This window comes from Tympanuchus pallidicinctus, unplaced genomic scaffold (genome assembly GCF_026119805.1).
Source record: "Tympanuchus pallidicinctus isolate F22 unplaced genomic scaffold, pur_lepc_1.0 scaffold19, whole genome shotgun sequence".
NCBI classification, from domain to species: domain Eukaryota; kingdom Metazoa; phylum Chordata; class Aves; order Galliformes; family Phasianidae; genus Tympanuchus; species Tympanuchus pallidicinctus.
Window position 1 is genome coordinate 2,497,480 of NW_026294710.1, and position 26,865 is coordinate 2,524,344.

Genomic DNA, 26,865 nt, shown 5'->3' on the forward strand with positions numbered 1-26,865 from the left:
TGAAAACTGAAAACATACAAGCATCCAGCTCCATTGGCAGAAAACAAATGTTGTAACTCACTATGTCCCCAGAATCACATCTGAAAGAGCTCTAAGTCAGTAGATGCTTATTATTCTTACCGATGTTTGAATTTCTTCCTTGAAGTCATTATAGTATTTCTATTAGTCTATATTTGGTGCATTGTTAATAACAAAAAATATGATGTCCTCAGTAATCCCACCTGCTACAGCAACACTTCTCACATAGCCATAAAGGCCAGACACACCTCTATGGAAGTGTTCATGACGTGCTCTCCTTGTGGTTGAAGCACATTCATCTAAAAGGAAATGGAGACTCGATTCAGTTTACATAAAACTGTTACAGACTCAATGAGCTCAGAATAGCTCTACTTACAAGCATTATTTATGGAAAAGTTTTAAGATCGATAAGACTGTCTGTAAGCAAGCTCAGTCTTATGTTTCAAAGTATTTAATCGTGTAAACATTTACTTTACATTTTAAGTTTCCTGTAACAAACTTTCTAGAGTGTAGATGAGATTGCAATACATATTTGGGCATTATTAATAGTTCTAATAAAACTAAAAGAACCAAATATGAATTATATAAAAATATGAATGCCATAAGAAAGACAAAAGCCTTTACTCATATCAGAAGTACGAGTTCAGATTTGTCTTAACAATTACATGTGACAATAAGCTTAAAGCAACACTTAAATAAGTGATAACTTTATTTTATTTGTATAGCAATTCAAAGATGTTGCATGAAGATGTTCACATTTTATTTTGGGAAAGACTAAATTAAAAATTTTAATACTATTTATTCTTGTGTCTTAGAAATGCTTGCTGCACTATTGAATTTATCACATCAAGCCATCACAAACCCAACTAATCATGTAATGTATAGCTTTGTGGAGAACTTCTGCATTGGCACAGTATCTCATTAATTAGGGCTCCAAGTGATTAGGGAGATACGGAATGTACATGGCTTAGTTATTAACCATAAGTATCCAAATGTTTTTGTGTTGATATACTGTTTATTGACTGCCTACTGAATATGATTGTGTTATAAAAATAATCAGGTTTTTAAAGAAGACACCTATTTTTTATTAAAAATATCTGAATGTTAGTGTACATTTAAGTGATGGTGGCTTGAAATTTCGTACCAGGCAAGTTAAACCTAATTACAACTGTAGAAAGGAACGAAGTTTTATGCAAAAAATAGCCTGTGATCTAATGGAACGCTGTAAGTTACAGCTCATCCTGCATATTTCACCACCAGCACCCTCCATCTGTGCCTCACTTCTGTTGCTATGAATTTGGCAGCATTTAAGCAGCTAGGCACTGTTTATAAGAAAGGATCCCAGCAGCTATAAGAAGTCAGCCTTTGGGATTACTCATCACTTGCCTTGTGAGCTGCTTCAGGTAATTTTGTGAAGAACTGTGACAAAATTGTCTCTAGAAGACCAGTAATTGAGGAACGCTGGCGGACACCAATTAAGCACCTTCAGACTGGCGTTGGTCAAATTGGTGAGCTCGGAAGAAAGATTCTTTGAGTTGGTACAGAGTGAAGATTTTCCTCTCTTGCAAAAGGGCGCAGGGATAAAAAAAGGACAACTTCTTCATCTCTGCAAGAAGAAATCTGATTCACTGCGAACTCAATCACCAAGATAACATGAATGTTTCCAGGAGGTAAGCTGCACACACCGCATTTCCCTCAGGCAAATAGAAATAGGAAAGCAAAATTTTGACAGGCACGATATTCCGCTTTCAGTCTTAACATGATGTTGCCAGATAATCATGAGCTATGTCACTTGATGTGGGCTTACATAAGACAGAAGGCAGCCCTTGTCCCAATACCAATGATAAATGTGTATTTCTTATTCTAAAAATACTTTCTGTAAAATCTCAGCTGCTGAACTTGTCTTTACTGATGAATTACCTTCGCAGATCGCATTCCTAGACTTTCATTTTTAAAAGTCTGTTCTGACAGTTTTCTTCCAAGTGTGCGAAAGTGTAATTTGTGCTTAAAACCTCTTTCCATTTAAGCTATATATTCTGTAATTTTTTTCTTGGTAACCCCTACACTTTTGTGATAATAACAGCAGAAACATGTATGAACCAGAGCTTTAGTGCATTTGATAGTTTTCAGACCCCTTCCTAAGAAATATGAAATTCATAAGCTGACAGATCTCCCTTCAGTATTTCAGTTCAGATGGATTTGTGGGCATTCAACATTTTTATCTCTTTATAAAAGGAAGCAGCCTCTCTAGGGCTGAGCAGGCAATTTTTTAGTTGAGATAACAGTAATCAGAGGTCACTTACTATATGGTAGCTCTTTAAAACCATTTGGAAAAGGTGACAAAGCTATGTAAGATGTTCACTCAGAGAAATGTGGAGATAGTGCTTACTCCTGACTGGTATCTTCAGTTAAAGAATACCTTTAGAAACACATTGTCAGAACGGGAAAGTGTCATAGCGCATGTTGTTGCTATGTCCACAGATTAAAGATTTAGAACCCATTATTATTATTTTTTAAAATATATTTAACCCTGTTACTCTCAATATGTACATACATAGACAGGTTGAGGGAGCTGGGCATGTTCAGCCTGGAGAAAAGGTGGCTGCAGGGTGACCTCATTGCAGCCATCCAGTACCTAAAGGGAGCCTATAAACAGCAGGGGAGCCAACTCATTGAAAGGCAGATAAACAGCAGGACAAGGGGAAATGGTTTTAAGTTGAAGAAGGGAAGATTTAGGTTGGATGTCAGGGGGAAATTCTTCACAATGAAAGTGGTGAGGTGCTGGAACAGGCTGCCCAGAGAGGTTGTGGATGCTCCGACCCTGAGGTGTTCAAGGCCAGACTGGATGGGGCCCTGGGCAGCCTGATTTAGCATTGAATGGGGAGGTTGGTGGCCCTGCATGTGGCAGGGGGGTTGGAGATTCGTGATCTTTGAAGTCCCTTCCAACCTGAGCCATTCTGTGATTCTATGATAATACTGCAAAATGTAAAGGCATGTTTTTACTCATAAAACTGATCTGCATCAACAGCAGAGAATAAGAGCACTGTACATCCTCTCAGAAGCTTGTATACAGTCTCTGTCCTGTCAGTGTGAGAGAAATACCAAATGGCTGGTAAATGTTCTGTGTTTCCAATTATGGGAATTCCTTTATTAGCCTCATTGAGTTTGAAGACCTCTTTCCCAAATCTAGCCTATGATCTATGAGCTTCATTATAAACACCATAGAACTATTAGTAAGCAGAATCGTTTTTATCTTAGCCTTGTTTTTTGTTATGACAGGATACATTCCCTCCGAGCTCACAGACAGAAAACCAATACCAACACACATGAGAACTGGCACAGTACCTCTGCATTCAAGCAACAGCGTGGGGATGAGCTCGCTACAGTCCTTACACTGTACACAATAATTGTCATGGTCCTTCTAATGGCAATCTGGGGAGCCTGGGCAAGAAAGGATTCATATGTATAGCAGCAGCGTGTTTTCTCTGTTAAATATTAAAAATATATATCTGTACTGATTATTTGTACCCAGGAGATACAAAAATGGTACTTGCATATTATAGCTTACTTGAAACTGCTTCAACAATGGTTGCTTGGGATCTGAACCTTTGAAGACATTTAATAGACAAAGTACAGAATGTGACTGTGAGTAAGGTAACATAAAACTGTTTGCACTGTAAATATGTTTGTATTACCATTTGCATGTATAATTTTAAGCACAATATGCTTGCAGGAAGAACAGTTCAACCAATCAGCATCAGTCAATTGTATGTGTATTTCAGCAGCTTTCCATTTTTTGTCTTACATTGACCATTCTCTACCTCTGCTAATATTGTCATGGTAAAAGATACTGTATATATATAAAAAAGCAACTAATCTGTCACATCACAACATAAGAAAAAATAAATAAAAACAGCTACCCTGCAGGCTAAGAAGGACATCTGAAGATGTCAAATACTCGTCTCAGTGGCTGAAAGTTTATGTTGACAATGGGTCTTGCATTTGTTTAACTTCTTGTAATACATTTGTAAACTCAGGAATAAACCCACCAAATAAATTGTACTTGTAAGCATCTTTTGTCACAGAGCCATCTGACCCAGTTTTTTATTTTTGCAGCACCAAACAGACATATCCATGTCAGCTCTAAACAGGCCACTGTGGAATCAGTATTCCTGTACCAATGCACCTCTGACTGAGTTGCAGGACTTAGGTAAAACCTCTTTGGGTAAACCACCTCTTCATGGTTTATAATGAGAGCAAAGCTTTTGTCATGCTTCCTGAAAAACAGCTCACACAGAAATGATACCAAGAAACTAGATGCTCAGTGTAGTAAATACAGCCATAGGCTGTATGGGGCCCAGTTGCATGTACTGTATACAATCATAAGCTGCATACTTGGCTTTTAGAACCACACATTTCAGTAGTACAGACTGGACAAAAATTAGTCTTGGTTGCTGGTGCTGCTATTTTCTTAACAGTTGCCTTCAGATATGGCCACAGAACAATCAGGAGAATTGTACAGATGCGGAGGCAGTCTATGCTCTGCTTCCCTCTTTCCTTGTATGTGGCCCTTTCATGTCACTGCTGGATTTGTCATATGACAGAAGATATATCTACCCAGCCACATGGCTATACATCAGATCCTGCACACATGCACCATATTGCAGGAGAAAGCTGCTTGCTGACACCCCATTGGAGGACAACAGCCTCAACCATGAGAACATGAAGTCTGAAGCGTGTATCTACTTCTTATACTAAGACAGGCAAGCAGTTCAGGTAAGTCATAGTTGAGATCAGTCTGGACTGAAAGCTTGAGGGCCATTTTAACTCAGTAATGAACAACCTGTTAATTTTACAATGTACTACAATCTCACTGCAAAATGCAGCTTTGTACATTTTGCTCATGGTTGCCCTACCTCCTCTTTTTTTTTTTCTTTCGTGTGCGTGTGTTTGCTTAGCTTGTTTTATTTTCCCCAAAGAAATTAATATGTTGCAAAGCATTCAAGCAGGAAAGACAGTTATGTGGAACATTAGGTTTTAGCCACTGACTTTCAGAACAACTCATCATACACATGCATAATGTTGAAAAAGCTGCACAGGCAACAAACAGAACCAAAAAGCACACACAAAACTCTAGAGCAGCTGGCTGCACATCACTGTTTACAATTCTGTTGCTGACTTTGTAAATACTGCAGGTATTATTCTGTTTTGAAGCACTGGAGATCCAAATAGGGTACTGAAGATGCTTTAGTTTCCTCTCTTATCTGGATAGTGGAGATAAAGTGTAACTGTTTTGACAACACAGCAGCAAAACATCCAGCGTTTTGAAAACCTTCAATCTTTAATCTTGATTGAGAAAAATCTCTATTTTCTTGAAGAACACACATGGATTCCTGGGAGTTTGAGCTACCATCAGAAAAAAGTCCCTCACTTTTTCCTACAAAAAAAGCAGAGTTGGATGCAGTTAAGGAAACACTGGGGCATGGGGGTGTTCTCCGTATCTCTAGACATACCTCTTCACTGCTCCTGATCTGGCTCTCCTGATTTATCATGCTAACGTGGCAAAAAGCTTCCCACTTCTTTTTTGGACTACTATTTTGCAGACTGAATTGACTTGGCTAGTCGAATGCATACTGGAACAAAAGGAAAACTGCTGGAATGAATACCAGAGGGGAAATCACAGTCTAACAAGAGGCAGTTCTCAGACTGGCTTAGATGTACCATCAAATAACATCTTCAGCTATAAAATTCCCAGCAAGTTGACCCAGGAAAACACTTCTCATAGTAAATCACTTTCCTAATTTAACTTGGAACACATGACAATAGTAACAAATTAGTTACTCTTCTACAACAATTAAATAGACTCACAAGAATTAGGAGCTGAGAACTCCAGCTTGGAACATGTGTATCAATTGTTACACAGTGATCTCTTCATACATATTTCTTTATATACAACAAGTGGACCAATGATTTACAAATGTTCAAAATAGGCTGTGGTTTAAGCATACTTGTCTGTTGTTATTTTAAACTACCACAAACAATGTCAGCAGTTGAAACAGCAAATCTGATGATATATTCCATATACTGATTGCACTGTTAGAAAATGAAAACACTTTTATTTTATAGCCATCCTCTCAGGAAAGTGTTACACATTTTATTTCAAAAGACTCAAGGCCCTCCAAGCTCCATCTCTTACTACTTCCTCACATTTTCCTTTCAAGAGAATAACACATCCTGTAAAACCATCTTTAGATCAAGAATCAGCACAGACACCTCTCTTGAATCTTATGACAAACCTTTTCATTACCCTGGTACTCCCTCTGGTTCAGCAAAGCAATTCGTTCAATGCTGCTTTCAGAATGCTATGTGAATTGCATCTCAAATTTAAAGTGAGTAAACCTACTCTCCAGTTTTTTCTGTGAATTCTGCACCTGGAACCAAGCCCTAAAAAAATCTGCATCACTGTACATAATTCAGTGTTATGCAATAAAATAACCTCTCATTATACTTTAACTCCAATTCTAAAATAACATGGCAGTACATTGGTACCTCAGCACTATATTGCATCTGATGACTTCAGGTGTTGTCAGGTGACAACACCACTCATGCTGATCTTATTCACTGTTCTGCACATCTCTGAAGCTGCATTTCTACACTGCACCCATCAGCAGGTGCCATGGTGTACCATCCCATTCCTTTCTCTAGATGGTGGTGATACAGATAGTTCATGAAAACTTTCCTTTTTTCTCACCCATCCACAATACTTCATACCACAGAGAGAGAAAAATCTAGCAGTAGAATTATTCAACTGATATTGTCTACTGGAGTCCAAATCAAAGGTAGGGTTAATAACAGAATTATTTACAATTTTTGTAATTTTGTTACCCGGTGATAATAAAATATTTGCTGAAAGAGGAAATACAGATTTCTAAGCCTTCTGTTTATGATCAGCTTAATGAGCTGGCAAAACTTCATTCTTCTTGTTTGGAAAATGGACTGAAATGGCTATAGCAAATTCTGCTTAGTGCAGCCAAACTGCTCTCTGTGCTTAGAATACAGCTTAGAATAAAGCTACACCAAAGCTCCCCCATTTCTGGTTGAAGTTCAAATGTCACCAAACTCATTACCACACGACTTCTTTGAGATGCAAGATAAAATGCAGTGTTTTTATATCTTAAAAAGACCTCTTTTTACTTCAAAAAAATATTTATTTCCACATTTTTCATTAAACATCTTTTGTTGAGATCCTGCAAACAATGCCATCTAACAAAGTGCCAATTTTTTCTTCCTGAGGAGTGATCTTGTATATCTGTGGGGAAAAAAAAGAACAATAAACACAAAGGCTGTGTAAGGAATAAAATGGATTGCACACGATTTCCCACTTTTTACATTAGAATCTTGTCTTGCAGGCCAGATAAATTTGGGAATGAGAAACTAAGCAAATTCTGAAACTGCAAGAAACAAGAGAAAGCAAAGAAACTGAATGAGAACAGTACTCTTAGATATGCTATGATCGGTCCAATTTTGCTGCTCTCTCCCACCATTACTTTCATTGAGGTGATCAAGAAGATGTAAACTACTTGAATTATATATGTGGCCTGGATATTCTTCAAGCATATTCCTCAAACACGTATTCTTCAAGATACCTTTCTAGCATATGGCAATCTGTTAAGAGCACACAAGCCCTAACAGAACTCCTAGCAGCTAGTCAACACATTTTTATTTAGCCACCCATGTTGAAACTATTTGGGTATTTAAGATTACGAAATTCCTTAGGACTGAGAATTTGTTTTCAATTATATGCATATTTGTCTGAGAAAACAGGAAGCAAAAGTGACTGTATGGTAGGCACCAATCTGCAATTCATTTTTTATGGTCCAACTTCCTGATTATCTTAAAGAATTTGATGACTTAAAATTTGTGATGTCAGTGTGTGATGCCTGAAACTTTTTTTCCAGAGTAACAAAAATTTAAAAAAAAAAAAATCAAGTTTCATTTAAAAAAGCCCCGAAGTTTACAATCATGCTAAAGAAATAAAAACCCTATGTGAAAATTGAGATATGCTATCAGACAATTACATACATTATTCCTTTTATTAAACCCAGCCATCTCTTTTGGTTGCATACCTTTTTAACTTTGGCAATGTCTGTTAGCTGGGGAAGCTCATCTAGAGAAACCTGTTGGCCTTCTACTTGAGATGCTATATCTTCCAGATTTACCATTTTTTCTCTGTCTACAACCAGAACAATGAGTACTGCTGTGTCACTGTCTGAAATGCCAAACTTTTTAAATGCATCTGAAATCTAAGAAAAGATTAAAAACATCAAAATGTTACACTTATTACATCAAAATAATCATGTTCTTTGCTATGTCTTTTCAGTTACTGAAAATAATAAATAATAAATTAATGCATTTTATCTTAATGGAACTCTGAAAATCAACAAGAGATATCAGCATATTCGTGTTATTAAAAATAACAGTAACTTCTATTAGTTTGCTAGGTTAAGCAGATAACTATACTTGTCTGGCTGCAAGGCTATTAGCAAGTTTCTCTGGCAAAAATGACATTTGAAGAGCGTATCTTACATTGTTGTTTGGTGAAAGGTTGAAGATAATTTCTGCATTGAGAGTTCTGGTCTTCATTTTACCTATCTTGTGTAGATGAACCGCTTTGTTGGCTGCCACAAGAACTTGAAAAGGATCTACGATCTGTAAAATACAACCAAAGTTAAACAGAAATTCAGCATAGTATTTTGGACTCTGGTCAAAATAATGACCAACTAATTTTGATAGCCTAAGTCCATAATCATAAAAGGGAGCAGTATAACTTAGCAGTTCTTGTTCTTCCAAAGTCAATGGATTATTTGCCGAGTGGGACAATCATTAGAATCATAAAGGTTGGAAAAGATTGCTAAAATCATCTAATCCAGCTATTCCTGCATCCTTACCATGCCCACTAACACACATTCCTCAGTGCCACATCTCCACGGCTACAAAACACCTCCAGGGCAGTGACTCCACCACCTCCCTCCTTACCTCTTCCTAATATCCAACCTGAACCTGCCCTGGTGCAACTTGAGGCCATTCCCTCTTGCTCTATCACAGTTAAATGGGAGCAGAGGCCGACTCCCACCTCCTCACAACCTCCTTTCAGGCAGCTGTAGAGAGCAATAAGGCCTCCCCTGCGTCTCCTCTTCTCCAGACTGACCCATCCCAGCTCCCTCAGCCGCTCCCCATCACTCCTGTGCTCCACACCCCTCACAGCTCCGCTGCCCTTCTCTGGACAAGCTGCAGGGCCTCCATGTCTTTCTTGTAGTGAGAATCCCACAACTGAACACAGCACCAAGGTGACAGAATCACATTTACAACAGGGATTACACTCTGAAGCCAGGTTACTCACACTACTAAACATGTCAGCAAATTACCAGATTCAAATCTTTTTCTTTCCCCTCCCCCACAACCGCCTCTCTGCTAACAAAAAGGCCTTCGTTCAGAAAGCAGTCATGAGTTTACAGAAGCAGAAAAGAAACTTTTAGCAGATCACGCACCGATCACTTCGGAGGTGCCCGTTCCCAAGCCAGCCAACGGCGCGGCTCCCCGCGCAGCCCCGCGGCCTTCAGGGCCGTACCGCAGCGCAGCAGGACAGCAAAGCGCCCGCTCACCATGGCAGGGTTTATCAGCGCTCCTTCCATGGATCCCTCCACGGCCTTCCTCCGCAGGGCAGCGGCGTTCCGCACGCGGTTGAAGAGGAGCAGCGTGACGCAGCGCTCGGGGAACAGTTCCAGCGGGTGCGTGAGGTGCATCCCGCAGCGCCGGCGGGACGGCCGGGCACACGGAGCAGCGCTACCGCGGTCTCACATAAAACAGCGCCGTAACAACACTCCCCTCCGTGGCTGAGCTGCGCGGCCTCGCAGCCGGCTCCTCCTCCCCTCCCGTCGCCCCTCCTACCGGCCCCGGCGCCGCCCGCTCGCGGCTCTCCCGGACGTGCGGCCGCTTCCCGGCGGCGGCATGGAGGGGGTAGAGGCGTACGGCTTCTCTGCCGCCATGAGCGGCGCCTTCCTGCTCTCGTCGCTGCTCTTCGCCGCCGTCAACCGCCGCCTGCGGGAGCCCTACATGGACGAGGTTTTCCACGTCCCGCAGGCGCAGGCCTACTGCCAGGGCCGCTTCCTGCAGGTGGGCCCGGCCCTCGGGGCTGCTTTCTTAGGGGCGCCTCCGGGCGGCAGCTGTCGCTGTCGGCTCGCGGCGCTCGGGATGGGTGATTGCTGTAGGAGGGAGAGGGGAGCTGAAGTCACGCGGAAGGGCGGTCCCCGCCGTGCCGTGCCTGGTTGTTGGTGCCTGAAATTCGTTAGACATCCACGTTAACGAGAGCGGTGATCCTCCCCCTCTGCACTGTTCCGGTGAGGCCACTGTTGGAATATTGTGTCTGGGCTCTGGGCTCCCCAGTGCAAGAAAGACAGGGAACTGCTGGAGGGAATCCAGCGGAGGGTCACAAAGATGACTGGGGGCCTGGAGCACCTCCCTTATGAGGAAAGGATGAAAGACCTGGGGCTTTTCAGCCGGGAGAAGAGAGGGCTGAGAGGGGATCTCATCAGTGTTAATAAGTACGTACAGGACGGGAGTCAGGTCAGGAACAGGCTCTTTGGTGGCAAGCAACAGTAGAACAAGGGGAAACGGGCACAAACTGGAACAGAGAAAGTTCTGTACTGACACAAGGAAGAAATTCTTTACTGTCAGAGTGAAAGAACACTGAAACAGGCTTTCCAGAGAGGTTGTGGAGTCTCCTTCTCAGGAGATAAGCAAGACCTGTCTGGATGCCTGTATGTGTGACCTGCCATAGGGAACCTGCTTCAGTAGGAGGTTGGACTCAATGATCTCCAGAGATCCCTTCCAGCCCCTACAATTCCGTGATTAACAAATCAGAGCAGAGGTTGGAATTACATACCCAAACCCTGCTGCACATCTGTGGTGTGGTTTTTGTGTGACAGCAACCCTCTGATGCCTGTCTCCCATTCTGCAGTGGGATCCCATGATCACCACCCCTCCGGGTCTGTATCTGCTGTCGGTTGGTGTGGTGAAGCCAGCAGCCTGGCTCTTTGGCTGGACGGGCAGCGTGGTGTGTTCCACCGGCATGCTCAGGTTCATCAACCTCCTCATCAGTGCTGGCAACTTCTACCTGCTGTACCTGCTTCTGCTGAAGATCCATCAGAAAAATAAGGTACAAAGTAGGATTATTTTATGTACCAGTACAAACAATTCCTTGACTGCATGTGTTTACTTATTTGAGCTACTCTCTGTTTCATATAATTGCAGGTCAGTTTCACCAAGGAGGCACGTGCCTTTTATGTAAAAAAAAGGAAAAACATATTTTCTGTCTGAGTTTGATCCTCCAAAAATGTACTCTTATGTATATCGATAAGTGGTCCCAATGAAACATGGCCTCAGGTTAGGGGAGTTGGTCCTGCCCCTCTACGCTGATGGGAACTCACCAGGAGTACTATGTCCAGATGTAAAGTCCTCAGTACAGGAGAGATGTGCACCCATTGGTGCACATCTGGTGGAGGGCCACAAAAATGATAAAAATGATCCAAAGGATGGAACGCCTCCACTATGAGAACAGACGGAGAGCTGGGGCTGTTCAGACTGGAGAAGACAAGGCTGATAGCGGCCTTCCCGTATCTGAAGGGGAGCTGTAAGAAGGAAGGGGACAGATTCTTCAGCAGGGTCTGTTGCGATGGGACAAGGGGAAATAGTTTCAGAGCTATGGTTTGATTTTTGTGTGATCTTGTGTGGAGCTATGAGTTGGTGATCCTTGTGGGTCCCTTCCAGCTTGGAACACTCTATTCTTCTATGAACAGCAAGTTGGAAGAGGTCTTGGGAGGTCTATAGTCCAACCTCCAGCTCAAAGCAGACAAACCCTGAGATCAGACCAGGTTGCTCATTGACAACACAGACTCAGTGGGCAACCTGTTCCACTGCTTGACTGGCCTCATGGTAGAAGACTAGTGATTTTTTATTTTTTTCCCACATCCAGTCTGAACCTTTTGTTTCAGTTTATACCCATTGTCTCTTGTCCTCCAACCAAGTGTTGTTTGAGGAGCCCAACTCCCTTTATCTGATAACTTCCTCATGGGTAGACTGCTGTTCAATTCCCCCCAAACCATCTATTTTCTGGGCTGAGCAAGGCCATCTCCCTCAGCTCTCTTCTAAGGGCAGGTGCTTCTGCATCTTGCTGTCTTGGTGGCCCTTTGCCTTTGCTCCAGTTCAGTAATGCCTTTGTCCCATTATGGAACACAAAACTGGATGTGGTATACTAAACACAGCATGACATACATGGAATAGAGAAGGATAATTGCTTTCCTTGACTGCTGCTACCTTTTGCCAATGCAGCTCAAGAGGCTGTTGCTGTTCTTTTGTGCCAGGGCACAACTGTGGTTCATTTTCACTTTGCTGCCTCCTGAGAACCCCGGCTCCTTTTCCAAAGTGGATCCTCAACTTCTCCATGCCAAGTCTGTATCATTGCACAAATTCATCCCATATACAGGCATTTACATTTGCTTTTGTTGAATTTCATAAGATTTCTGTAACTTTATTCTCTAGCCTGTGTAGGTCAATCTCAATGGCAGCCCTGTCCTTGAGTATATTGTCTGAGTCACTGCAGGTCAGTGTTATTGCACTGTGTACTCTGTTGTTTCAGGTCACTGAGAAAGATGTTAAACAGGACAGGTCCCAGTAGAGATGCCTCCAGTATTCTTACCTTTGGATAGAATTTGATACAGCCCATTTTTACCTATTTAGCTGTCTACCCACGCAGACCATAGCAGTTCAATTAGGATACAGGACAAATACAGTTGTATTTTTAAAGTGTTGAATCATCTACCATTGCAGTAGGTAAATTTTTTTTCAGTAGTTAATGGCCTTGTCAAAGTCTTTCAACTTAGTGAAAGTTCTTTAGTTTCACTTTTTATCCATAAGAACATGTTTGCTGTTGCCCAATTCCTTTACTGTAAAGGACGTATTTTCTTACAGGAGACTCACATGCTTTTAAGCACATGGTAAGACACCAAATTAGGTCAAATCGAATAAATTGTTTCCTTTTTTGGAATAATTAATTTTATGTTTGGAGATCGAAATATAATTATAAGAAAACAAAAGATTTCTTGATAATAGTACTAGCATGAAAAATTGTGTTTCTGTAGTTGCTGCTTCTTTGAGCTCAGTGTTTTGTGTATTCTCTTTTCTTTATGGTGGCGACTGTTTCATCCAACACTACATCCTTCAGAAACATCATGCAGCATTTTTTTAATGTGAATTGCATCATATTGTGGAGTGAGTGAGATATTTGGCAGAAGTTTTAAACAGTATGATCTCCTATCTTCTTTAAAATTTTTTTCTTTTTTTTAACTTGTAAATTATAACGAAAATAAACAATAAAAGCTGCACCCAAGATTAGAAACTTGAGCTGGCCATTTTGTGAGCTGGCTTCAAAAGACAAAACAGCATGGTGTGTTTTGCTGTCTTACAAACAGAATGTGATAATGAGATTGCAGTGGCATAAAGGACTGAATTTTTTTTCTTTTTCCCATTAATGTATTTTTTTCTCCTAGCTGTGCGAGCAGTTACAATCCCACCATGATTTTGATGTCACAAGTATGTGAACGCCCGATGTAGAAAAGGAGTTGGTGTATTTTCTTTGCCATGTATTTATCTCACCAGCAATAAAGTTTGATGTTTTTGTTTGTCCTTTAACATTTTATTGTCCAGCATTCTATATTAACATAGCAGGAGCTTAACAGAAATGTAGCATATATGGTCATACAACAACGGAATCAAAGGGTGTAGGAGATGCTATGTTGTCATAATGGAATTCTCACAAATATATGTGTTTTTTTAGTTGGAATTACTAATCATATTTCTCTGCTTATTTTCTAGGCTGTGTCAGGTTTCCAGAGAATCTTGTCTTCGTTAACTCTTGCAACATTTCCCACCCTTTATTTTTTTACATTCCTTTATTATACAGACACAGGATCAGTATTTTTTACTCTCTTTGCATATTTAATGTGCCTTTATGGTAACCATAAGGCTTCAGCTCTGCTTGGATTTTGTGCTTTCATGTTTCGTCAGACAAATATCGTGTGGACAGTTTTTTGTGCTGGAAATGTTGTTGCAGAAAAGCTAAATGAAGCCTGGAAGACAGAGTTACTGAAAAAGAAGGATGAAAGGATCTCTTCCATGAGAACATCATTTTCTGATCTGACCTTAATCACACGATTTCTTATTGAATATCTCATATCTCCTAAAAACTTGATTACACTTATTGCTTTAACATGGCCATATATTGTGTTAGTAACTGCGTTCTTTGTTTTTGTCTTCATCAATGGTGGAATAGTTGTTGGTGACAGAAGTAGCCATGAAGCCTGCTTGCACTTTCCCCAGCTGTTCTATTTTTTGTCCTTTACTCTCTTTTTTTCCTTCCCTCATTTACTGACCCCTGCTAAAATCAGGAAATTCCTGCAGTCATTGCGAAGGCACCGTGTGCAGTACATCCTAATCGCTGCCATCTCTTTGTTCTTGATTTGGAAGTTTACCTATGTTCATAAGTACTTGCTAGCAGATAATAGACATTACACATTCTATGTCTGGAGAAAAATCTTCCAAAGACATGAGCTTGTAAAATATGTGTTAGTTCCAGCCTATATATTTGCTGGCTGGAGTTTTGTTGATACAATAAAATCAAAATCGATATTCTGGATCTTAATGTATTTTGTATGTTTATTATCAGTCACAGTTCCCCAAAAGCTGTTAGAGTTCCGTTACTTTATTTTGCCATTCTTAATATACAGGCTCAATATTCCATTCCCACCCGTCCATAGACAACTTGTTGAGTTGGCTTTTTACACTGTTGTGAATGCAATAACATTTTATCTTTTCCTAAACAAAACATTCCAGTGGCCAAATAGTGTAGAAATCCAGAGGTTTATGTGGTGACTTTTTTTAACCTTCGTACCTTATGGAAATCCAATTCTGTTTCAGAACTGTGGGCTCTGGAACAAAGTACCATGTTTTGTATTATATGTGGACTTTTTTTTTTTCCCAGAGGACTGGAGAAGGAATGAAGTTGCTTATGTTCTTGGAATTGAATGGGATGTGTTATAATGTGCAGATACTGAATTTCTGAACTCCTAGAATTAACAAATTTGGTAGGAGATGAAATTTGGGAACACTTAACAGTAATTAATGTGAAACATGGGAGATGTTTACAGTCATTCTGTAGGTTCATCTTTAAAACAGCATGCTTAAGTGTTACGCTGGGATGCATACTTCTTCTTTGAAACAGGCTGCTTCCATCTATGCCTGCTAGAGGTCAAGGTATGAAGCACTGCTCAATGATAACGTTTTCAAAAACACCTACATCCTGCAACCTACTGAATTTTCTGGATTTTTTTCTTTGGTCAATAAATGCTTACATGAGTTTTGCAAACAGAATGTTGGCTCTTTCATCATTAGGACGTCTTGGAAATTCTATTTCAAACTGATAGTTAAAAAACACAGTGGAGGCTGCCTGCGTGTACATTCTTTAGGGGAATAAATGTTACTGTACAACAAAAGATAAATTGCAGTTGATATTGTAACCTATTAGAAGGGGATTAATTTACGTGTGTCAGACTGAAACGTGTTGTTGCACAATGGAATGCAGTACAATGAATGCCCCTTTAAATAATAGGGCTTTTATGTCCCAAAGTTCTGTGTTCAGTTTGTATCCAAGTAGGATGTGAGTGCGCTTCCAGTTCCAAGTTGAACTCGGTGTTTCTAAGATCTTTGACTTGTAATCTTACACAATTACTAATGGCACTACTGAATTGTTCTTTTAAGTGCTTTGCATAAATATGCAAATTTAATGGAATTAAGGGGAACATGTATTTTTTTACATGGGCAAAATAGAATGGTTGTCATTTGTTGTTGTTGGTTGTGGGATTTTTTGTTTTGTTTTGTTTTGTTTTTTTAAAGCATTCAGTGCATTATTTTCAGAATAAAAGAAGGCTGTAATGATTCCTGTCATAAAATGACTTTAATGAGGCTAGAAAAAATTCAAGTTAACAGTTAAGCAGTTTTTATAAACATAACATGTTGTGGTGGGGGATTGAAAGTTTTGCATACTGTGTAGCATCTCTAAGGCCTCTAAAGTACTGTAGTCCCATCTGAACAAATTTACTGTTGTCACCCCTCCAGTCACTTTAAAAGTCAGTGCTGTGGAGTTACTTACTGGTAGTGGTTCTGTTACTTTTTTTCTTTACTGTATGCAAATCAATAGTCTGGCTCTGAGACCTTCCCATAAAGAATGTGGTTATCTCATTCTCCTGTCCAATGCAACCCTGTTTCTTCCAAGGAAACCTTAAAGCCCACTCAGTAAGTGGGTTCATTTAAATTGCATTTGAAACACTTTGTAGAAAGTTACTGCTTTCTTTTTTGCCTTGTCAGGATGGTAATTTGTTGGTATTGTGTGTACAATAGGAAAAGCCGTTTTTTGATCACTCTCCATTTGGCTTTACCAAATTGAAAGGCCAAGAGAAGTGCACTGGGTTGCTTTTCAAGAATCTGACATGGTTCTTGTGGAGTCCAGCATGCTGTGCTGTGATTGTACTGTGATGGATTCGGGGGGAAAGTTTTGCATGCTTCTTGATCCAATTCTGCTTTTGTAAAACGTTATCGTAAAAATGTAAACAAAGTAAAGAGCAGAGGCGTGTTTCAACTGCCTCAAATGGTTTTTCATCCTCAAATGGTAGTACTGAGCAGGTTAGAATGGTAACGTGGAAAGGGTAGGGATCTGGCTAGAATTTTGACCTACCTCCTAGACCTGGTTTTGTTTTGTTTTCCTGGCTTTATATACAGGAGCAGGAGTGCACTGCTTTAACAAGATGAAAAAATTCCTGTACAGCAGTCTACAGTTGTTGTATTTTGTCCAGGATGACTATTGATGCTGGTATTTGAATGCCCCATATAATCAGCTCTGTTAGGACAGTGCTTATGCTTGTCTATTCAACTGAGGTAGCAGCCATGTTTCAAATGGAAAGAAATGAGTTTTAATACATGCTGTATTAATGCAAGCATGCATTTCGTTTAAAGACAAGCAAATGCAGAAAGCCCCCAAAAGTTAGAGCACAGTGCCTTTCTGGTGAGCTCTACATCACAATATACTCTGTAGAGAGGTGTCTGTGAACTGCTTTACTAGTTTGTTTTCAAGAATATTGTAAGATGGAATAATATTTTATCAGAGTTTTCATTTAACTCTCCACTTATTCTCAGTGCTTTCTGTTAAGGTTAAGTTTAAACAAATTTTTACAACTGGGAAAATGCACGAATGACAGGAAAGGAGCAGGATGACGGGAATGAAAACAGGAAAGGAGCAATTTGTTGTTAAAGCTATTTTAACTTTTGCTGGTGATCCAGAGAGACTTTACAGGTAATGTTCAGTGTTAATATGATTCAGTTTCAGAAATCAAGGTGATTGTAACTACATCATCATTAGTCTAAAAAAAAAAAGCTTAGATTCATTTTTTTCAGAGACAGAAAGAAGGGAAGTTCTCAATAAATCAAAATGCAGACCTGAACAGTCACAGTGTGACTGAATTGTTTTGATGACACATAATTCTTATGTGACTTAATGTGGCAGTTCTTAGAGTTACATAGAGGTGCTTATTTGAGAAAGTAGAAAGTTTGTTTTCAAACTAAGTTTATAAATTGTATTCTCTGTTATTTGTGTGCGTTTTGTGTTGTTTTCTGCCTCTTCTGTTCTTTAGCAACATGCTTGTATTCAAAATTAGCACGAATTTGACACCATAAACAACTTGTACGTGCTGAAATAGTTTTTACTTCTTACTCTGATAGTGTGTAGATAGATTCTTTCTGCTGAAAATCCTGCAGGAAAAAGTCCTCTACTCTGATTTTCGTTCTGTTAGTGCAGGTTTGACTTTTTTCAGCAGATGGCAGACTTGTGCCATCGTGTTCTGGTGACCCATGCTCAATGGAATGCTGCTGGAAATGACAGCGTTGGGGTTTAAGCATCACTGCTTGCTGAGAACTGGAAAACTTCAAGTCTGTCATGGCTGATTGCTTGTTTTAGTAACTAGCTTAGCTAAAATATCGTTGTACTTAATTATCAATCTATATAGTATGATATATTTCAGGAGAAGAGCTATTTTTTTCATCTTTAAAATGTCTCCTTTTGATATTTTCTCTATTTATAGAGTTTTCATATCTGATCTTAGAGAACAAAATGAAACTTGAAAGCTTGCTGTTGAAACATCTGTTTTACAATGTAATAATTGCTTAGAAACTTACATGGATTTTCTTCCGCTGTTTTATTGCTGACTTTTCCAGTATTCTTTTTTTCTTCACATAGTCTATCCATTGCCATATACATATATAGATAGATAGATAGATAGATAGATAGATATAGATATAGGCCAAATTGAGGAAAGCAAAGAAATTCTACTTTTGAGACTGACACATTTGCTCTTTTTTGTTGGATGATGAGCACATGCAGTGCAAATGTTCAAATGGCTGTTAGCCCCATAGTGATTGACATACTGTATTTTAAATGCATCATCTACTTTCTGTGTTGTGAAAAATCTGAACCAAGAGTCCATGGAATTAATGGTGTTTTTTTGGTCTATATTTACCATTTTGTTGGTTTGTTGTTGTTGTTGTTGTTGTTGCTTTTCCTCCTCCTAAAGAGCTTTGCCATCCTTGTCGTCTCTTGTTAGCTAGGATAGGTTTTTCTCTTTGTTTCAGTGACATTTGTTTGTCAGCTGAGACTTCTTTTATTAAAAAAAAGATCCCTCTTAAAAGTATATTTTAGATGGATCCAGAGAATTGACTTTTACTAGCAAACATCATTTTGCAAACAAAAAGAATCCCTGCATGAGACTGAAATGCTAAAGTAGTTAGCAACAAATAGCTCAAATGCCATTAATTTGTGAGTTCTTGGCATTGAGCTTTCTGCTTAATCTCAGAGCATTTTCAGAACCTCAGTCTGTTCCTTCAGCTCCAGGAAAAGTTGGGTTATAAGAGCAGGAATCAGAAGGGAAAGGATTGGTACAGGTAACTGCTGTTGCTCTCAGAGTTGTGAAACACCAGCTGGAAGGAGAAGCTGCTGGTTGCTGGTAGAACAACATTTCTGAAACTGGAGGACGAGTTGGTTTATCAAATAGTGTTTCTAGTACTTGGATGTGAATTTATAAATAACTATCTTAATGTTCTCAAGAAATGTTGTGAGCTTACTTGAACTGCAGCTGTATGTCAGCAACGGGAAAGGAGCTCATTGCCCAGACACTGCTGTTTTTGTAAAGCAAAAATTGTCATATCTTAAAAAATAAATACTCCTAAAACACTCTTCTTGTGTGTTTTATTTCCTGGTTCTATGTAGATGTTAACTGATACACCGTGCATTTAATTGGAATTGGCATGAACTGGCTTGAATGGTAGCACTGTGCATCTTTTCAAGGATGTAATTGCAGAAATTTGTGTCCTTAGCTACCTTGTGATCTCCTCTAATGAGATTACATTTCCATGTTTTCATATCAACTCTCCTAATAGCATTGTCGTAGAAATAATGCAAAAGGAATGGTTGTGGTGATTATTGCTTCCAGGACTCTCTAATTTTAAGGCACTGCTTCAAGCCTGCACATTTCATGCATGTAAATCATGCTGCATTTTCTTGGGTTCCCATCAAATCTCAAACAAAACGTTGCCTGGTTGAATTTAAATGTAAATGGCAAGCTTCAAAAGAACAAAGGAGCACAGGCAGGAATATTACCGATTTCAGAGATAGCATTTTGCCCCCTGGGTCGGTGCTGAGCAAATGGCATGGTGGTGGTGGGTGGGAGTAAGCACAACAGAACTGCAGTCCTGGTGAAGAGCAACCTGGCTGATTTTAGCTAACATTTTCTTTGTTGCAAATGGGATTCCTTACTGCTGTGTGCACTTGTGCACAGCTACAGCACTGTATGCTTCTCATTACCAAGGGGATTGTTTTATGTTAGTAGCCCGCTGCGTTGTGGCCTTCACCTGTCGTGAAGGTGGGAACTCATCTGCCAGACATCTTGTGAAATCTATCTGCTGTTGAGAGCTGCTTTGGAGCACAGCATCTTTGGGCAGAGCACTTGTGAGCTGCGGGCCCTCACACCCAGCTTTTAGACCAGAATGATTTGAGTTGGAGTTGATTTTCCTGGCAACCACACTGCTGCCTAATTTGAAAACCTTCAGTTCAATACAGGCTGTTAGCTTGCTTTGAGGTCTGAAGAAGCTTTGTGGAATAACTTTCCCTGTCCAATTTCATTCTACCAGAAAAAGAACCAGGAGTGTGCCAAAGGAAAAGATTATTTGCTGATTGTGGTAAAAAGCTGCATATATCTATGCTAAAAATGTACTGGTGCAGATTTCTTTTAATAACTGGGAATTTTGTACAATTAATTCTTGCTATTTTCTATATTCTATTCTGAAATGAGGAAGAGCAATAGTTTAAGATCCAAAAGAAAATAAAAGTTTGCACTTTTCTAAAGCATTATGAAGAAAAAGTGGTTTGGGATTTTGGAGCTATTTGATGTGTGAGGGGAGCTTTAAGTTTGCCTTCAAGATAAATACTCTTAATTTCTCTCTGCTCTCCTTCCCTGTTTGCGTAATTTACACTGCCTAAATTTTGGAGGGGGTGGCAGAGGAGATGGTACTGTAATGACCTAATCCAACTGTTTGCATGGCAGTTGGCTGCAGAACTTCAGGAACTTCCATGGAGTGGGAATTAGCTTCCAAGTTATGTAAGTGAATCCTGTAGAGTTTAATATTTTGTGGCTGACACAGAGCGTGTCTTCTGAAAACACATTCTATTTAAAGCCAACAAAGCAATGAATTTGCCATGTCCTTTGACCAGCTTTTTCAACTATCAATTACTTTTACTCAAAAAAATCTTTTTTCTTGTGACTATTTTTTTTTTTTTTGCTATGTCTCTGCACAGACAGGTCTCCCCATTTTCCTCTTGTACCTGTGTAGATATGCATCACATAACTTCCATTTATACTGGTATGTGCAAATCACAGCCCAACAGCCTCTTAACCTACTGACCTAGAGAAACATGAGGGCTCTTGTTGTCCAGACAGTTTTTTCTCTGGCTTTGTTTTTTTTTTTTCCAGCATATGTGGAACTATGATTGCAAGAACTGAAGGTAGCACAACACACTTGGGCCCTTCTAGTTTGTTGTTGTTTGTTGGTGGTGGTGTGTTTGTTTTGTTTTTGTTTATTTGTTTGCAAGCAGTATCACTGACTTAGACACATACACCTTTAGCTAAGGCAGGCTCTGTGGCACCCTTAGTTTGAACAGCTGTTGGCTGTCTTGTACATGAAGCGTTGCTTTTTGACTTCTAAAGTCATGGTCATGAAAAAATCAATGCAAAATAAGTATGTTAATAAGTCCTGTAATAGCTGCTTTGTTGTGACTGGAGAAAGTTTGGGAAGTTGGGAGTGCAGTTTGCCCAAATACCCAAGATTTGGTTGTTTTCCCTCCCCTAGAAGATCTCAGTAAAGTTAAGTGCTTAGGAGGTAAATGGAGTTGATTGACTGCTGTCTTGGTCTGTAGAGCCAGGGCTAACTTGAGCTTGCTGTTGTGCTGAGAGATTAGTTACGTTTGCCTTGAGACATGATTTGTTTTGAGGAGTTGGAGCACAAAGATTTTTGGTTTGGAGGAGTTGTAGCACAAAGATTTTTGTTTTCTCTCTGATTTGAAGTAGAGGTATTCATACAGTGAAGATGGGGTGGCTCTAAAAGGAGACTTACTTCTCCTTTTCCTAACATTGACTTAACCAAATTTCAGTTGCCCTGATGAGACTCTAACTACTCTCTAACTCATGGAGTCAGTCCACTTGAAAGCAAGTCTTTGTTTTAGTAATCCAGCTACATGAAATTTTTGATTTATAAAAACAAACTCTAATGCCATTGAAACTGGTGGACATGCTTACATTTTAAAATCCTTGCTTTACAATTAAAACTTCTCTGTGAATAAGGAGCCTTTCTGGAAAATAAATTTTAATCTTGCTATCTTGCTAGCAGTTAAGGCTTGTGTAAACCTTAGCACAGAATTACAGCAAAGATCAGTTAATGTAGGTTGTGACTGAATCAGAGTCAAATATGTTAAACACTTGCAAGGATTCTAACTTGCTATTTGCGTTGTACATAATAAACTACTTGATGCTCTTGAATTTTCTTGCCCATCATTTTGCCAGAGAGTAAGTAAACAAACAAGAAAAGAATTTGAAGTCAGCTATGATATCTTGATAGCCTGCAGTTGCTTGGGGAAAAATAACATTTCAACAACAGCCTGTAGTCAACACCTTTCTTTTACTGAGCAGCATCAAAAGATTTCTGGTAATTTTTGCTGTGGAGGATCTCAGGATATGTGTTTTTAAACCCTTTTTGTGTTTTCTTTTTGTAGGATCCTCTTTCTTGGACATGGCTTTGTTATCTCTTAAATGAAGAATTGATTTGGGGCTCTTCTTTATTAAATCAAATTTATATGAGTTTGTGAGTATTTCTGCATACATTTTTAACAGTTAAGAACTCGCAGAGTGTAGCATTAGCATCTGTGGCAAAGTGCTCAATTGCAGTGACACCAAGGCAATAATTCACAATTGCAAGGGATGCTGAGAAAGATCCATGCTCCTGCTTTTGCAACTCTATTGCAGTGTAAGAGCCAGTGTTAAAAATGCAGATTATGGCACTTGTTGACAACATACATTCAGTACTTTGTTTCCTTGTTAAATCTAATGTAAAATAAGCAGGATAACTGGGGATCCGATTTAACCTTTGATATTATACCGAAAGAGTATAAATATTAACAGTTTTTTGGTGCTTTGAACATAAATTTCTGAGGCAAAGTTGAAGATGATAATTACAGTCTAACTCTCTTTTCCATTACCCACACAATAACATCATCAAAATTGTAGTAAGTACAACTTCATGAGATGGATCTGTTTTCATTTCAATGCTGCTTTCTCCAAGGACTCTATCTAGAGGATCTAAATCAACAGGAACTTACACACTAAAGAAATAATACTGCCTTCTTCAAACACTTTAGCTGCATACTGAAGAAGCCTGAAGGAGCGGGCATGGAGACCTTGAAGATTTTTGGGTTTGGTATATTCAGTAAAATGCATAATAATATGAAAAAATAAAATAAAACCTTTTCTTCAAGCATTTATTGAGACTAAGGTATTTTGATAGTGGCAACCAGTTGAGGGATGTACCTGGTGTTCCCAGGGAGGAGAAGATGAACATGATGGTGTGTGTGTTTGCAGAGAGCTTAGGCTGGGAATGTGTTCTGTGGTAATGGCAAACCCACTTCATCCTGCCTCTTTAGCATCCAGTTTCATCCCTCTGTAGGATGGATGAACCCATTCCTCTCAAAGCAGGCCATTCATTTTCTTCCCACCCATGACCTACCTTTGCCGTGACCTTAGTGGCCCTCAGTCCTGCCAACCAGGTTCAGCAGCCAAGCAAATTCCTGCTCTTCCATCAGGCCAAGCAGAGCTTCCCATGCCTCATTTTCATTCTGCAAACTTCTCCAGCCCTCGTTTCTCTTTCTTATTCCTAAATCCCCCTCTTCTGGAGATCTCAATCTCTTTTCCCTCTTCTCTCTGCGCTATAGAGGCTATAGATAAATCTGATTGATTGTGAAATGTTTTTCTTTCGGTGCCACCATCTCTTCTCCACATGAGCATATGCTGCAGGCCACTTGCAGCCATAATTACCTTCATACTGACTGCATGGCAAGATGAAGCTGTTACTTCCAATTCTTGAAAAATGGAATTCAGTGTTCCTTCTAGCAAGGATTTCAAGAAATCTAAATGTAGGCTGTACTTATCATCAGCTTGGTGAGATGGCACCTTGATAGGAAGAAGGATTATTAGGACCTCTTCAGGCGATTGTTCTGTTTTAGCTGGGATGAGCTAACAGCCCTTTTGCCTTGTCCTGTGATAACAGCTACAAAGTGGCCAACCTCAGCAGATCTCATTACTTCATCCTGAAGAAGCGGTACAGACAGCCCCAAGGTTACATGTCAGCCTTTAACCCAGCCTGGCTTTCTCATTTGAGATGCTGCTGTCTCAGAACCAGCTCATTAGCAACCCTTTGCATTTAAGTGTTTTCAGAGCTTAATAATGATTTAATTCTTACTTGATCTAGGGTAAATGGTGTCACTAAATCACCTATGGAAGAGGTGTCAAAGGCACAGATACGTACCTGCCACATACTATCATACTATGATATGGACTCCATGATTATCACTCTATGATACATACTATGATTCAGACTCCAGAAGTCCTGAGGTTTAAAATCGAAGGAATGGACATTTTCTGTCCTGTTCTTAATCTCCCAGACTCACAGATACACTAAGTGTAATTTTGTTGGAAGTGAAATGCTTGTGGAAAAGTGAAGTATCCCAGCTGACCTTGTAACACTTCTGCTGTCTTTTTGTCCTATGCGGTACTGCACTGAAGGTAGTTGAGACAGAATGAGACGATGCACAAAAGGATATTTCATTACGAGACATGTGCCTACAGAATGAAATCCACTTTCTATTACTCTCCATGTCCCTGTAAAATATTAAAAGGCCTTACTTTTTTTTTTTCTTTTTTTTTTTTTTCCCTGCTGAGACAGATTCTCTTGGTGGCCTATTGTATTTTGAAGTTCTTCAAAATGCATGAGTGCAGCTGGTGTTAGTGGATAAGTGGCATTTGGAAATGACTCTTTTTTTCATTTCTAGTTACTGTCTTCTTTTTGTATTTCATCTGTGATATGTGGCAAGCTGGTTTCATCTTTCTTCTTGCTGGAGAAGGCTATTTTTCTGATTTTATGCCATTTTTGTTTTTCCCCTGAACCTTAGGGCAAAAAATACTTCTGTCTAAAATGATTATAAAAGTTAGTCAGATCAAATCATGTTGTTCTTTCATTCTTTTACATATATTTTTTTATTTGCAATTGTTGATATTTAAAAACAGTTTGGAATAAACGTATCTCCAACAAAATCAGAACTTTTTAAAGGAAATATGTTGGATGGTTTCTTACCTTTATCATTTGAAAAAAAAAAGAATAGAAATCCTTGGAAAAACATAAGAATGAAGATGAATCTTCTGCCACTAATGGTAAAAGAGATATTGTTTTGAAACACAGGAGTTTTAAAAACTCACATTTTGGCTCCACTCACAAAGCGCAGACTGGTATTATTATCCTCTTGGATGGCAAGATGGGCAGATAGTCATAGGAAAAGGGCGAAAGGTTTTCAACTAAAAGAAGTCAGAATTAGATTGAACAGAAAAAAACTATTTACTCAGAGGGTGTGGAGGCCCTGGTACAGCTGCCCATAGAGCTGTGGGTGCCCCATCCCTGCAGGCACTCAGAGTTGTGTTGGATGGAGCCCTCGGCAGCCTGAGCTGGTGGGGAGCAGCCAGCCCATGGCAGGGGTTGGGGCTGGGTTGGCTTTGAGGCCCCTTCCAACCCAAACCATTCCATGATTCTGTTATCTTTTAATTCCTGTTCTCATATTAAACCTTCCCTTTATCATACCCTTTAAAGAAATCCTCTGTAAATAACACATAGACAAAAAAAAAAAAAAAAAAAAAAAAAAAAAATCTAGACAATGAAAAAAATCATATAAAGGAAGAGAAGCCAGGGTATTGAGTATTGCTGGCTACTGCCAGCAGTCTTTGAGTTTCCATACTTTCTGTGGTATGGTTACTTCCTTCCCTCTGAAGAGCCCCCTCTCAGCAGTGAGCACTGGTGTAAAGAAGTCTGTGTATCTGTTGCAATATTTTCTGTATGTCCTGCAGAGCCGACCTCCCATCAGCTGAGCCCAGACTTTGGATTTTCTGTCTCTGTGCCCAATTTGCTCTCCCCTCATCTGAGTTCTGGAGAAATAACCCATCTGACATTTTTATAGTAGCTCTTTCTTCAGATCTAATCTGACTCCCTGTGCCATCGTAGCTAAGCAGTGGTGAATAGCAAAATCTGCTACTGGAACTAGGACAAGACCAGCAAGAAAGCCATTGTCTGAGGGTCATACATGACTCTGGGGCTTATAACAGGGTGCTGCAGCAGCTGGGAGTGGTAAGGTTCTATGGGAAATCACTGGAAGGGTTCACACAAGCATCTGTGGGTAAATGAAGCCACTAAAAAGGAATAGTACCTGGTGGGAATTCCAGCTATATCAAACACAATGCAGACACAGAATTTTTTAACAGAAGTACTACACTGGATGGTTATCTCTACCTTTCAGAAATAGCATGTTAGAAAATACTCTAGTCGAGGAATTTCAAGACTGAAATGTATCTGTGCTTATACATAGAGATGGAAGATGCGGAAGGGAAGGAATGGGAGGAAGCTGGGAGTCTGGCACAGTGCAGTTTGAGCCAGATGTTATTGGAACTGCTAGTGGCAGCCTGAGATGATAAGCATGTCCTATCCCTCGCATGCTCCTTTCCTCAGCATATTTCCCTGTTAAAAGCTCATCCTGGTTATAAGCTCTGGCAGACTTCTGGCACTGCTTGCCTGAAAACACTGCAGCAGCTCCCGAAATGCTGTTCAGAGCATGTTGACTGCACAGTGCTAGAAGCACATAGCTGCTCCATTGGGGTTCTGGCTCTACCCTGCACCTGCTTATGCATGTATCAGAGTATGCCAAGCATGCTGAGTTCGTGCCTTCACACAGCAAAGCACACGTATGTGGTTCTGCTTGGAAAGGCAGCACAGGGCTGTGGCCATTGCTGTGGCTGCATGGAGAGAGAGATGGCTGTGCACCACTTGTGCTCA

The 26,865-nt window shown here is 39.9% G+C and overlaps 2 protein-coding genes across 6 annotated transcripts; one reads left to right on the forward strand and one right to left on the reverse strand.

The window, feature by feature from the left end:
- Window positions 1–6,068: 6,068 nt before the first annotated feature.
- Window positions 6,069–9,903, reverse strand: TPRKB (TP53RK binding protein). Its single transcript, XM_052681155.1, has 4 exons — window positions 9,681–9,903; window positions 8,605–8,727; window positions 8,145–8,321; window positions 6,069–7,327 (listed from the first exon to the last, which is right to left on the reverse strand). The coding sequence occupies exons 1-4, from the start codon at window positions 9,819–9,821 to the stop codon at window positions 7,244–7,246; spliced, it is 525 nt and encodes a 174-aa protein (XP_052537115.1). The 5' UTR covers window positions 9,822–9,903; the 3' UTR covers window positions 6,069–7,243.
- Window positions 9,904–9,915: 12 nt separating this feature from the next.
- ALG10 (ALG10 alpha-1,2-glucosyltransferase) lies at window positions 9,916–19,407 on the forward strand. 5 transcript variants are annotated; one of them, XM_052681151.1, is made up of 3 exons: window positions 9,916–10,191; window positions 11,036–11,233; window positions 13,623–14,062. In XM_052681151.1, the coding sequence occupies exons 1-3, from the start codon at window positions 10,027–10,029 to the stop codon at window positions 13,671–13,673; spliced, it is 414 nt and encodes a 137-aa protein (XP_052537111.1). In that variant the 5' UTR covers window positions 9,916–10,026; the 3' UTR covers window positions 13,674–14,062. The 5 variants fall into 5 exon arrangements, with proteins under 5 accessions (XP_052537111.1, XP_052537112.1, XP_052537107.1 ...); XM_052681152.1 differs by lacking the exon at window positions 13,623–14,062 and adding an exon at window positions 12,616–12,673; XM_052681147.1 differs by having other exon boundaries at window positions 9,926–10,191; window positions 13,948–19,407.
- Window positions 19,408–26,865: the final 7,458 nt, after the last annotated feature.